Source organism: Primulina huaijiensis, chromosome 12 (genome assembly GCF_012295235.1).
Source record: "Primulina huaijiensis isolate GDHJ02 chromosome 12, ASM1229523v2, whole genome shotgun sequence".
In the NCBI taxonomy this organism is placed as follows: Eukaryota; Viridiplantae; Streptophyta; class Magnoliopsida; order Lamiales; family Gesneriaceae; genus Primulina; species Primulina huaijiensis.
The window spans coordinates 8,131,479-8,145,944 of NC_133317.1; the positions used below are offsets into that span (position 1 = coordinate 8,131,479).

General features: G+C 36.3%; 1 protein-coding gene across 1 annotated transcript; it reads right to left on the reverse strand.

Annotated features, from left to right (window-relative positions):
• Nucleotides 1-430: 430 nt before the first annotated feature.
• On the reverse strand, nt 431-9,744 carry LOC140989827 (ENHANCER OF AG-4 protein 2-like). The gene is made up of 10 exons (XM_073459266.1): nt 7,974-9,744; nt 7,391-7,892; nt 5,561-5,669; nt 5,213-5,325; nt 4,955-5,142; nt 3,403-4,108; nt 2,833-3,307; nt 1,934-2,020; nt 1,737-1,829; nt 431-735 (listed from the first exon to the last, which is right to left on the reverse strand). The coding sequence occupies exons 1-9, from the start codon at nt 9,329-9,331 to the stop codon at nt 1,765-1,767; spliced, it is 3,603 nt and encodes a 1,200-aa protein (XP_073315367.1). The 5' UTR covers nt 9,332-9,744; the 3' UTR covers nt 431-735; nt 1,737-1,764.
• Nucleotides 9,745-14,466: the final 4,722 nt, after the last annotated feature.

Below are 14,466 nucleotides of genomic sequence, written 5' to 3' on the forward strand. Positions count from 1 at the left end.
AGATGAGCAAGACCAAATATAAGGGGCGATTCGATATATTTAAGAGGGGGACTGAAATCGGGTTATTTGGACAAAACAAATCAAATCAATTCGAACATAGAGGCCAACCTAACAACTCATGGTTGGACATTTTTTCAAGACATATTGCCTGAGTCATGAGAGTGATCTCAAAATTTTTTTTTTTTTTTTTAAAAAAAATCCTTTTTAAAACACACAAACATGAGTCCCACATAAAGAGACATGCAGGAACCGTTTCCCAAAAGTGAGAGTAGCTTAGTTTCCACATCTAGCACGCAATGCCAGAAGACTTGCTAGTGTAGACATGGGTGCACTTGTTAAATAAAGATGTATATAGGGTAACATACTTTAGACTCGAGGATAGCAAATAAAATAAATTTCAAGACTAAAACATATTATGTAAGAAAAAACATTTGTAAGACAACATATATATTAATAGATGTATGGAGGTGGGTTGGGATTCTGTAGCAGAACAAAAATGGTATGCATAGACTTCAAACCGAAGCTTCCACTAAATTTTGTTTATCAGAATAATATGGTATAATTACAAAATGGGCAAAAAATTGGCTTACACTTAGAAGTATGTGTGCACGGATCCATTTGTCAGGAAGAATTCTAATATACACGACTCTGCCAAGGTTCACCACGACTTCTCGACGATCTTGTCCATTTCATGCAAGCGGTAACCAATTCACCTTGTACGAGGATCCTTGTGACCTGAAAACAGTTGGAAGAAGACAAAGAAGTATGGTTATAGGAAATAAGTTCGATCTCTAATAGCCAGCTTAGGTTTAGTTAAAAGTCCAAGCGTTAATCACAACATAGTCGGTATATGCTACACTAAAGACTTCAAATAGAAGATAATTAGACGAATAATAATAGTTTTTATACGCAGAGAAGTGTTAATATTTAAAAGAAAAAGGGTCGTATTTATAAAAAAAAAAAAAAAAGATAGTTAAACCAGGGGTCTCTTGAGAGGCATATCAAACACAAGGGGAGACCAATATCTAAAATCAGATGTTTTCTTGATTAATATCAATATCAACAATAAAAGTTAATGCCAACTTGATCAGAAATTACAAAATCCAGATCTAGTATCTATATGGTGGATGCAGGAACGTGGTATCATCTCAATACAAATGGAACATGAGCAAAAGTAAAATGTCAACATTTCACCATTGAAGATACCAACATAATAGAAATACAATAGCAAAAACAGCATTCCTTTTGCTTTTCACATAATTTGGGTGATTTGCTGTATGTAACAAGAATAAAGAACTTCTATATAACATATTTAAAAAATAATTACAAATCTTTATTCTAATTATAGATATGAAAGTTCTCCACAAACTCGTGCAACCTGATGCGGCTTACAATACATGATAACTTGCCATTCATATTCCCAGTTCATCCAAAACTCTAACTCCTGTTTCATCAAACCTGAATCATACTTATGGCATGCTTTATTGACCCGTGATAAACAAATTTCCCATATTTTTCAGTCAATGATTCTTGATTTACGTATTCAAAATTTTATTATGATACAGAAGGCATGAAGTCTTTACTTTGTAAGAGCTTGAGGTGCTGTCATATTAGATCTATAACAGATCATTTGTAAAAAATTAATTACTTGGTATTACAAGGCAATTAACATAAAACTGTTTCCTGACAGAAAGTATGTATGACTATGGTAACTGAAAGGCATGACCAAAGCTCACCATAGATCTGTAAGCCTCAGAATAAATATCACGCTGGTCTCCAATTGACCGCAGACATGTCCGGTCTGCCAGGTATCACTGGAGCACCATGAACTGGACAAAACACGTACAACACAAAGTTGAATCAACAAAATTGCATTTACAGCGGTTATGAACATCGCGTAATCACAACCAGGTTCTCTGCACTAGAGTATCACCTGAGATTTGCGAAGCAGCTGCCACAGAATTTGGGGCAGCTGATGGAAAATTAACAGCAGGCCTTTCCTGAGGCGGTTCAATGTAACCTACAACAAATAAATACTTTATAAAAGCCCATAAAAATGCACTCTCACAAATTAAAATGCTTCTTAATTGATAAACACAAACACAAACACAAACACAAACAGAGGGGCAGAAAAACGAGTCCTTCCAAAAGTCAATGAATGCTTCTGTATTCCATCCTTCAGGGAAAGATAAAATAAAGAGTGCTAGAGCAGCCTATCTATGCCACGCCTTCAACCTCTAGCTTTCACAACTATAAACAACAAACAAGGGGAGAAAGGGAAAAAAGAGGAGGAAAAAACTAAACAAATACTGATCACATCTTCTTCAGAATTTCACATTGTCACCAAATTAACTTGATTATGTACATGTGCATAAGAAGGCAGGCATTTGAGTTGTATTCATTGTTAAATCAGTTTATATTTGTTCTCTTCATTCAGAATATAAATCATTGAATGATAAACATACATGTCTTTTTTGCCTATGCAAATGTTAAAACTATATAAAGATTCTGGAGTATATTTTTTTGATTTCTAAGATCAACCATATGTACAAGGAAGGAAAATTAAACAAAAAGCAGTTCAAGCAATATTTTACAAAACAATATGTTGTCATCTATACTATAACAATAACCAAGCATATCAATTTTGCAATATACACATACTTCTTAGTCATAAAACATATGCCAGAAATCTGAAGTTTATAAAAAGTAACCCCAGAAAACTTCATTTTTTAGTCGCAATTATCTACGATAAATAAAAGGTTTGTAACAGTGATACCTCTCTCAAGATAGATTTAAAGTATTAAATCTAACAACTAAGATAGTTCCACACACCTTCATGAGGATAAGGGGGATTCGAACATGGCCTCCCTGCTGGCATCCACCCAACATGCGGAGAATCAGAAAACTCATTTACTGGCATCCTCCATGATTCATCTGCAGCATACCTCCTCGAGCTGTCCGAAAAATTTGGCAGCAAGTAAGGCGGATATTGGTGTTGCTGGACCGAGGCTTTTGGATAAGAAAAATGAGTGGGTGGGTGTTGAGGTGGGGGTTCAGGATGAAAAGGCCTATGCGCAAAAAGTGCACTACCAGGCAATTGCCTGTGTTGCGAGGATTGGAGATTCATATATCCATCGGACTGTCTATATTCCACACTCCTCAATGAATTATAACCAATATGTTCTACTGCTTTACCAACCCCAGCGGGAGGAAAACAAGAAGATTGCTGGGACAAGGCTTCACTCCTGACAGATGCATCGATATGAAATCCTTGAGTACATGAAACCATATGGGCATGCTGATTTCCCTGAAAAAAATCCATTCTTTATATTGCTGAACATATAACAATGTCACATCAATGCAACCGAAAAACAAGCATAAGAAAAAGGCCAGAAGACTCACGGTCAGTGTGCCACCAATTTCATGCAACACAGGAGGGGGTTGAAAAGCTAACATAGAAGAAGTTGAAATTGTGGATGGCAGTGAAGGCATGTGTTGAGAGATTAATGCAGGTTGAGGTGGCAATAATTGATGACAAAGCACTGGTGGAGGAGGACCAATGGGTAATGGAGGAAATAGCTGTTGCTGTGACAAAGGTGGTGGGGGTGGGAGTGTTGTTGATAAGGGGAGAGGCGGCGGGGGCGGTGGCGGGGGCGGGGGCTGTGATGGAGGTGGAGGTGGTGAAGTAGGTAAAGGTGGTGTTACAGGAGGAGAACCAAGAGGCAATGGAGGAGAACCCTCGGGAGAAGGCAGCCACTCGGCAAGCTTGTTTGAAGCTGATGTAAAGATCCCCTCTGAGTTTGGCTCAAATGAAGCAACTTCAAAAGTGCCATCAGTAAGCAATGGTTTTTCATCCTTTTGGTGTCCTGAAACATCTTCCATTTCGAGCTCGCCATCAACATCCTCCAAAATCCTATGTCGTCTGTCACTAGGAGTGACGGTGCAATTCTCAGGATCTCTTATCACAGGAGAATGTTCAGAAGGTGATGTGTCAGCAATTTCTTTGTAAAAATTTGTCTGCAAACTATCTTCCTCTTCATCTTCCTCTTCCTCTTCTTCTTCAAAGACATGAGATGATAATAATCCAGGTAACTGAAATGTAGCATTGCTGAACCAATATAAAACAGAAAACACTTGCATATTAGATTTTTTTTAAGAAAAAGGATTCCAGACTTCAGACTTTAATGGAGGTATTCATGTTGTATGCCAACACACCCAAGCTATAGACCAGGGCCCACAATAAAGCATTATAATTCTGTTTATTCCTAGAATATGACAGGTTAATGCCGTACAAATTAGGACAGCAGGGAAAATCTAAATAAATTGGCAAGCAACGAACCATTATCCAAGAAACAAAAGGATCACATATGAGGGAAACAGACACTAAAACAGATGTAAGTCATTACAGAATAATGTTGGTTCAAAATATGTATTGATATACATTATGAACAGATTGGCATTACAGGAACCATAACAAGTGAAATATCATCTCGGAGAGGCAAATAATGAGAGCTCAACAAAACGTTACTCCAAGGCACATGAGATACGACTTAAAGAAATCTGTTAAGCACATTAATTAGCCAACAAAAGACAGACCCCAAACAACACTAGCTGATAAACTTGAGTCAGCATCCAGATTTGAAGTAGAAAGAATGCCATAAAGCTCATGACATTTCAAGAATGATGAACGAAGTTAATAGCTACAAAAACTAAAAATGGTCTCACATTTATTGATATAAGTAATGCAACGTAAAATATTACAAAGACCAAGCCAAAATAATCAAGAATTTCCACCATCTACATTTTAAAAATGTCACATCTGGTGTTATCGCAAGTTGACAAAGGAAATGCCAAGACAACCCATATAGGAAAAGCATAAAATGCGAAAAACATAATTACTAGAGTGGAAATATAAAGTAAAGATCACTCCAAGTGGAAAGAAAGAGCTCCAGACCTCCCATACTCATCCACGAACATGCCTTCCATTTCTCTGAGAGGATCATCAATAGCTCTCTCGGCTCGGGAAGGACGCCGTAGTGAAAACCCAGTGGATGTATCATCATTTGACACTCCAATATCATCAACATAGCGGCGAAGAACAGACTCTGGCAAGATTTTCCTCTCAATCCACAATCGCAAGACCTAAGAAAAGTTGCAACTCAGTTATTCTGCAACTAGTCAGAAGACTCGCGTTTACATAAATTACAGTCACCTTACGAACTTGCCGGCGGTTTTCCTCTGCACCTGCACCAGGTGGGGCAGCGGCTCCAATGAGACGGGCCAAAGCTGATTGAACAGTAGGAATATAAGAGGAACCTGCTATTCCTGAAGAACATATTCCAACAAAGAAATTAGAAGATATCTCCATCAAATCAGGCAAGAAAAGAGAATTAAAGGGGGGGATGTCGAGTGCTGCACATTGTACGAAAACAGCACGTTATTATTGTGACAAGTACTGAAATGATTAGTGCTCTAGATTTTTTCAAACATTTGTGCAACAGCCAGAGATAGGAGAGGAGAGGCGGAGAGATAAAAGAACAAAATCTTAATCTCTTCATACCTTTTTGACTATGAGAGCACTGGGTTATTGAATCAACTAAAAAAAACAGATCCACTCTGTGATGAAGACTTGGCTCGTTTTCCAGCTTATGGATGAGAAGTTCCACAACCTGCACGAAATCAAGGTTGAAACACATTTTCAATTTTCCAAGGATAGTGCATTATGTGTTAAAATAACTGCCCAACAAAAGAAACGATGGAGACAGAATAACAACAAACAGATAAACAGCAACCTGCATAGAACAGAGGGTTCAAAAGCATTTAAATTTTCCAAGGAAAATGCTTTGTGTTAAGATAACCGACCAAAAAAAGAAACGACAGAGACGGAATGACAACTAACAGATACAGCAAGCTATAATGAGCCAAACATAGGGCTCTCCCACACAAATGATTGGGTGTCTAGAATCAATCAGTAAGTGAAGCAACCACATATTTTCCCTGAATATAGGTAGTTCGTGCCAATTTTGTATCGGAATAAAAGTACTGAATCTATCTTGATATAAGTTTGAATATTAAAATTCACATTAATTTTATGAATGTTTTCAGAAAATGATGATTCAGATTTCAGTCAAATGATGTAAGCATTTTTCACATTATAGTTGTAAAAAGTGTGTGCCTGGCTGCACCTATGATGACTTGATTCAGTCAAATGCTGTAAGCATTTTTAACATTATAGTTGTAAAAAGTGCGTGCCCGGCTGCGCCTAGGCACAAGGCGCAGCCGAGCACACCCTACGCGCTTGGGTAACCACCCAGGCGCTGACCTTGCAAGAGGAGAGCCGAGCCCAGGCGCACGCCTCTTGCAAGAAGCGAGGGTTTCTTGAGGCGACAAAAAGCGCATTTCTGTATTTCACTGCCCGGTTTCTCTATTTTTTAACAAAAATGTGCTGCAAAGCTTAGAGACCAAAACTGGTTTAGGAAAAAAAAACCCAAAGCTGGTTTAGAAAAAAACCTAAAGCATACACCATAAAAATTTTAACAAAAATGGGCTGCAAAGCCTAAAGCCCAAAGCTGGTTTAGAAAAAAAAAATTCAAAGAATAAACCCTAAAAACTAAGAAGCATGGCAACAACAATCAATGCCCTGTTATCTTCTATTCTATTTTGAAAAAATAAAAAATAAAAAACAACGATCAAAGCCCCAACATCAGCAAGCATCCTTAAGAAGAAGAAGCACAACAACGACAACGAAGGGTCTCCAAACCATCAAACAAACAAAGAATCATTTTTATTGATGAATTAGACTTCTGAAAAGTTAATTATTTTAATAATAACATTTTGGTGATATACTGTATGAATACGTTTTTAAAAAAATTAATAGTGCGTCTTGCTTCAATAAGGCGCACGCCTCGCCTTGCGCCTTAGGCTCCAAGAGCCCTTTGTGACTTGGTGCGCCTTGTGCCTCTAATAACTATGTTTCACATCTCTACTTAAGTTCAAGAACATAGGCATTGATGTCTCCCATGATACATTAACATGCAATACCATAACATATCAAAGGCCTATCCGTGACAATACCCTGAACATCCTAGGAAAATGACACCCCAAAAATTTCAGGAGAAATCTCACTTCTTTGCAAGGATGAAATCAAAAAAACCAAGAATTCATAATTAATACCTAAAGCATGTGTTCTCGCAAAAACCAAAAAAATTAAAACAAGTTTTCAATAAATTGGAACTAGGAGAATACTGATGATTTACGCCAGTAACCTAACAAAATCATAAAAGGGAAATGCATGTGATCATATTGACAAATGAACAAATAGCAATAAGATATCTGATTTAAACAAAGTTGAAATAAGCTGAAAAATGTTATTACACACTAATATATCTACCTCATTGGCAATCCCATACTTTGCACAATCAATTGCAAGACGAGTTGCACGCCCAATGCTTTCTTTGGTCCTTGACAATGTCTCTATCATCCCTTCAAAAGCATCACGAGCAACAACTGCTTCAGTACCTCCACTTAAAGGACCCCCAATAGCATGATCACTGGAACTCAACATTCTCTCCTCAAGAACTTCATTTTCATGTTGACTAGTCGATGAAAAATGGTGAACATCAGCAGGAGAAATGGAACGTAAGCTTTGTACATCCAGTTGTTGTGTGTTGCTTGATTCAAAGACTGTGGTAGCAGGAGCAGGGCTTAAGCTTTCTCTATGCAATTCAGCTTCAATATCCAAAAGTGGAAAAAGAAATCCATAAGAACACTGTGAGTGAGCTTCTCTTTTTCTAGCCTGAGCAGCAGCTATGAGATGTTTCATGGACATCACAGATTCTGGAATTTTCGCATTAACTGAAGAACTCATTTCTTCACGTTTACCAACATCCAGCCTGAGTAATGGTGCATTCAAACATAAGTAAAGCTAACAAGAAAATAAATTAATGTCCATTCAATCAAGACTTTCTAGTTACCTTTCACGAAGTGGAGCGATGTTTTTATTAGGGTGTCCCACCACGTGAGAAGAATCGTTGATCCTTGAATCTGACTTCACAGCAGCGTTCCTTTTCTCTCGAGAAGAAGCTGGATTATTTCTATCAGTTATAATTTCATGAGGAGATGAAGTCAATCTGTCAGAAGCAGTAGGAAGAACATTATTGGCTACTGTGGGAGCTTTCTTCAGAGAAACATTGCCAGGTTCCTTTCTGAAGTTAATGTTCTGCTGTTCAGCTAATGGTCTGGTACCATTGATAGACTGGGGAGACTTTTCAGGGGTAACTGAAACGGTTCTAATCTCCATGGCAGGTAATTTTTCATCATCTAGGTGGGCTAAACTTGGGGATACATGTGCAGCTGATAATTCTCCAGCGATCTTCACCAAGCCTAGCTGAAAATTTGGAGCTGGAGCTTTATTGGATCCTCGAGCACGTTGTGCCTGTTCCTTTGAACGATCATCAATAGTTCCTCTATCTCTAGAAGTCAATTTATCATTGACACAACTCTCACCATGCACAACAGTTTTCCTTTTAGAATCTGGTACATGTGGGTTAACAGAAACCTTACTAGTAAATCCTCCATGAACCGGGGTTTTAGGTATTTCATCGTCGCCGTCATCATACAGTCGGACAGCTCTTCGTTTTGAGGGCAACTGTGAAACTGGAGATCGAACTTTGTTAGGACGTACTGAGTCATTTTTTTGTGATGCAGAACCTCCTAATTTACTTTCAGACATCGTAGCAGAACTAGGCATCGCATCAAATGTTGTCCGATGACGCTTAGTTGGGGGAAGATCATCTTCATCGGTAAAATGATTTGACTCATTATTTATCTGTATTTTGGAGGGCTGCTGATTCTGGGGCATCCCATTTGATGTTGACCTCTTGAAATCTATATCACTCATTTTCCCATCAAGAACATTAGGACTTCTGGAATCATTTTTCCTGTTTCTTTCTGGTCTTGACATGCTAGCATCATTTCCAATGTCAGTACATTTTGATATTATGGCAGGACACGTAATCTCACTAGTCTGAAAAGCTTTTTTTTCAGATCCATGTTGGGTCTTCATCCTTTTCCTGGAGACAACTTCACTTTGCTCCAAATCTATTTCAGCATCCATCCGTCCATTATCTTTGGAGTCAGAACGTCTTTTATCCACAGCGATTCTTTTTTCCTTGCCTGCAACTAAAGCTGATTTTGAATTACCTGCAGATGACACCTTCCTATTGCTATCTGAAGATAACTTCCTTTGCATTCCATCACCTGTATGCTCATGAGGAACAGCAGAAGTACTATTCTTGTGCACTGTACCTTCGGGTTTCTTCTTTGACCCCATTGCTAGCTTCTTTTGGTGGCCATTTGCCAATTCACTCCGGCCACTATTAGAATGCCTAGCCTCTGCTTTCGCATTACCAGAACCTTCCTTCTTAACATTGGAAGGTAAATTAGTAAGATCCTTAGATTTCTTATTAGTCTTTCCAGAAGATATACATGGAGATAAATTACGATCCACATCTCCTGACAAGTAAGGGTTTATATCTTGACATTCAATCTCACCTTGTCTTTGTGAACAATGCTCTAGCTTAGAGCCCAGCTCAGGGGGACCATTGACCTCTAATTTGCAGTGTGATTCATTCACTTCAATCCCAACTTTTTCACTAACCTCCAAAGTATCATTTACCACCGGATCAGTAGAATGTTCTCATGCAAAAGTTTGTTCGCTGTTGTCATCCCTTGTACCACTTTAACTTTCATGCTGTAACTTTTCGTATTGCTCACAGATTTCCTGCGCTGCTTGGGCAAAATACTTAACTGTCTTACCCTGGCAGCGAGCAGACAGTTTATTTTTTGCTTCAATGGTGAATGCCTGAATATCCGCAGGAGCGACAAATGCTCTGTCATGAAAAGAAAAGACAAGAATTCAAAGGAGAATACCACGTAAGCCATTCTTGTTTTTTCATTCTAAACATTAGTTATAAAGTACCAAACATTTGCAGATGCTAGCAACAAAGAATGTGTAACGAGGTAATAGCTTTATATCGAATTACATTTAAGAAAAAATAAAACCTTTCCAAGGGAATTTTCCAATTGTCGTTGAAATTTGTATCTATTCAATTTAAAATTTCCATTAGCAAACAGCAGACCACATATCAATACTAAATTCCACAATGACGCAGAAGCATTTTCCCTGTCAAATATATCTTCAAAGAGCAACCCCCTTCTGAAATGTCAGCTGCTAAGATTAGTCATTGCCCATGAATGAGATAATGAGAACAGCATACTCTAATATTTCAAGCGCTCTACAAAGCTTTAGACAATATATTAACGTCTATTTCCTGCAACTCAAATAGAACAGCGAGAAAATGTGCCCATTAAAAGCACAATGGAACAGGAACAACAAAATCAGGGAATAACTTTACTAAAAGCAGGAAACCATGGATCGAAGTATTTATAGAAGGAGGAAATTATATTACATATAACATTCATGGATCAAAGTATATGAAAGACATCAGATTGAGTAGAAAAAGTCATCAGTATAGTCATATCAGGTACAGAAACTCGATGAGATCACATCTAATCTAATGTGTCAAATAGAAGAGATCTTACCAGCAAAACTTCATCAAAATGAGATATTTAGCCATTTTCATCCAGTTGAATGATACTTTAAAAATAAGGATCACATGACCAATTGAGGCATTTAAAGCATTTAAATAAAGCACGTAACTGTGGGACATGAATATGTTATGTAGACAAAAGCAATTCCTTTAAAACAAAGCAACAAACTATATGATACAAATATTTTTATCATCGACCCAACACAGCATAAAGCATAAAACAGGTATGAGGCAACGTGCGTGGCCTTATATAATTAATTTATTACAGGAAATGCATCTAACTGTTTGCATTCCCTTTAAGGAATTGCATCCATTTAAAAATGTACAACTAAAAATTCAAAAACCTGAGCCCATAGCCAGGACCAAACGTAGAACGCTGATTCTATATTGCACTTAAATAAAATTATCAGGAAAAGGACAAGACATAACATTCCACCTGGTTACAAGGGTAATAAATAAATCTTCATCGTATATCAATACTTTAATATCCACCTCGATTTAAGTAAAATTAGAATGGAAACAACCGGTTAACGTTAATCCACTAAATTGTACCTCTAAAAGTGTCCATTTGCAAGAATACTCCTTATCTTTCAAAAATGCAATTACCCAACAACAGATATTAAACCCTCATAAGTGTTTTTTCCAGAAAAACTCATAGAGTCAACCTGGAAATCAAGCCCTCTTGGCATATGCACAAGGAAAAGATAAAAAGGGAAGTGCTTACATCTCTGATGTACCAAAGAACTGAACAAAATATTTTTTGGGATCAGGAACGCGCTTCCAATCTTCAGGTCTGCTTATCTGGAATTAAAGCCACAAAAGGTTGGTCAATCAGCCAACTTAAATTTGACTTAAGTACGATCAAAGCCAAGAACTGATTATGCTCTAATCACATGAATAAACAAACACATAACTGTGAAAGCAGCCTAATGGCCTTGATCAAGAGGAAAATAGTTAGCTTGTATTCAAATATAAAGGTGGGGTTTTGAAAGGGTCGGTAATATATTGGAATCAAATGGAATCAGACATCCGCTATTACTTCATATAATTTGAATATATGGATACTCCGGTGCACAAAAGCGAAAGAAATCTGAATACAACAGACTGCTAACAAGACTCAGACACGTGTTCCATATAGTCACCCACATGTCTATGTATGCACTAACAAGATTCGGACACGTGTCTCCACAGATAGTCACCTACATGTCTTTATATGTACTGCTTTCGTGTGAGAGATCAACAGGATGCCGTTACGGAGTTAATGTAGATGTAGACAACACATTTTTGAACCAAATAACTCGTGATGGATAAAGGTAATATATTGGAATCATATGGTATCAGACACGCACTATTACTTCCTATAATTTGAATATACAGATACTCCAGTGAACAAAAACAAAAGAAACCTGAATACAAAAGATTACTAACAAGACTCGTACACGTGTGTCCAGATGGTAACCTACATGTCTATGTATGCACTAACAAGACTCGGACACGTGTCTCCACAGCTAGTCACCTACATGTCAATATATGTACAGCTTATACCTGCGAGATCAACGGAACGTAGTTACGAAGTTAATGTAAACACATTTAGAACCAAATAACTCGTGATTGAGAAAGAAGTTTTAAGTTGTAACCCTAGTTCCCATGCCTTGAATGCAACTCCGCCGAAGTTAAATCTGACATGAGTAAATGAAAAATCAACTACATTTTATACCTCTGTCTTCTAGTTCCCAGACCACAATTATTCACCTCTAAATATTTCAATCAAACTCTGAAACTCAATGCAACTCCATAAAGAGGGTTGGTAAACGAAAATTCAAATCAAACAAATTCGTATTCCGAAGAAAATAATTTATCATACATCATAAAAGCATAAAAATAACTACTAAAAAAAGGAAGGACATGATAAAAATAAAGAACGATAAAGAATAAAGGCATATGGAAAGTCATCAAAGCGAATCAAGAATGCACCTTGGCAGGCCAAGCCGGAAAACCCTTGACCTTAGCGAGGACGAGATCGCCCAAACTCAACTCATTCTTCGTCTTTGCGCCCTTCGCTCCACGCTTTCTCGCTGGAGGCATGCCGTCCAACCCCTTCGATTGAACCACAATAAAAGATAAGTTCAACCAGCCCTAGACCCGACGATAATCCTCCTGGGCATCCCCGAAACGGTGTCACTTTGCGGAACTCGACCTTGTGATGCGGCGTTAGACTCCACCGATTAACAATTGTTCGTAATTTAGAACCGAAGGCAGCGACGGAGACGCAGACGGAGACGGAGACGGTGGCGTTGGTTTTGGTGTTGTGGCGGATATGGAGAAAGGCAGATACTAATGTTTTTTGTTTGTGAGGAATATCTATTTGCATCAATCGAATTAGTATTAAATATTAATCAAAGAATAATTGTATTACAATTATACTTTAAAAATATGATTTAAAGTATATTTAATATATTTTTTTGTCAAATATTAACAAATTAAATAAAATATAATTAATTTGTTACTAAATTTAAATAAATAAAAGAAATATAGTGTCTGAGTTATAAAAAAAAATTGTATTTTTCAATAATAAACTTTTATAGCATAATATATATTAAGAATCTATAGACAAAAAGCAAAGTTTTTGTGATTTTTCTAAACACAATACCTTCCAGCTAAAAAGATGTTGAAAGATGGACAATGATGTTACAAAATATTTATTGAGTAAATAAATTAAAGACCAATTAACAATGGATTTATATATTAAAAAGATGCGATATTTAATATTGTTTATACTTTTTAGTAAATTGTTAATGACACATTATATATCAAGTAACTGACAAATAGCTTGTACGTCATAAATCGTGATCTCTATAACCTAATAGCCCAATTCTTCCACCGACCTCACATGAGAGTCAATCTCTCATATCTGTTCGTACATGCATTGATCAAGAGCTGCGAACTGTAAGTATAATGCTCACAAAATACACGATCTTGTTCTCTCAAGTTATATTACCGAAAGCACGACAGTGGATAGAATATCCGTACTTATATTATGATTAGATTAATTTCGAGAAGTTTGATATATACTGAATAATGACAAATCTAATAAATCGGAGTTGATGACGGCATTGGAGCACAAAAATCGCGTGTATTTACGTGTGTGTATTGTAGTGTGACATTAAAATTATCCAACAATGTCAAAATTTTAAATTACAGTTTCGAACATTTTTTTTGTCTAAATTGGCCACCTTGAGAGATCTAGTGCCTTTAGCATTGTTCCAAGGACAAGTCTTTGAAGTTGCGTCATGTAGTAAGAATTGACCGTATGAATTAAATGTTTTAAAAATGTAATTGAAAAATAAAATCATATTTATCCATATGTTATATTATTTTTAAAAATTGGCGAATTTCAATAATTCTCTTTTAAAATTTTCACTTCGAGTAATGAGGAAAACTCTTTTTTGTATCAATTAAATTTTTAGTTCAAAATATTTGACAGAGACTAACAAGGTTTTGTTTGGAGAACTATTTTAAAAATGTTTTCAATGTTTTATAAGGAAAAAAAAACTTAAAATATGTGTTTGGACAATATTTTTGAAAAAAAAAATTATGAAAATATTTTTTTAAAATTGTTATCTAAGTATAGATTTTAAATAATAACTTAACAGTATTTTTTTATGTTTTTAAAATAATAAACATAAATCAAACGGGTAAAAAATATGAAACAAGAAAAAAGAGAAAAAAAATTACAATTAAAATGTTTTTATGTTGTACAAACACTTTTTAATTATTTTTTAAAAAACATTTTTATAAAACAATTTTTAGCATATTTATTTTTAAAAAAAGTTTTGTAATTTTTCTTAAAAAAATA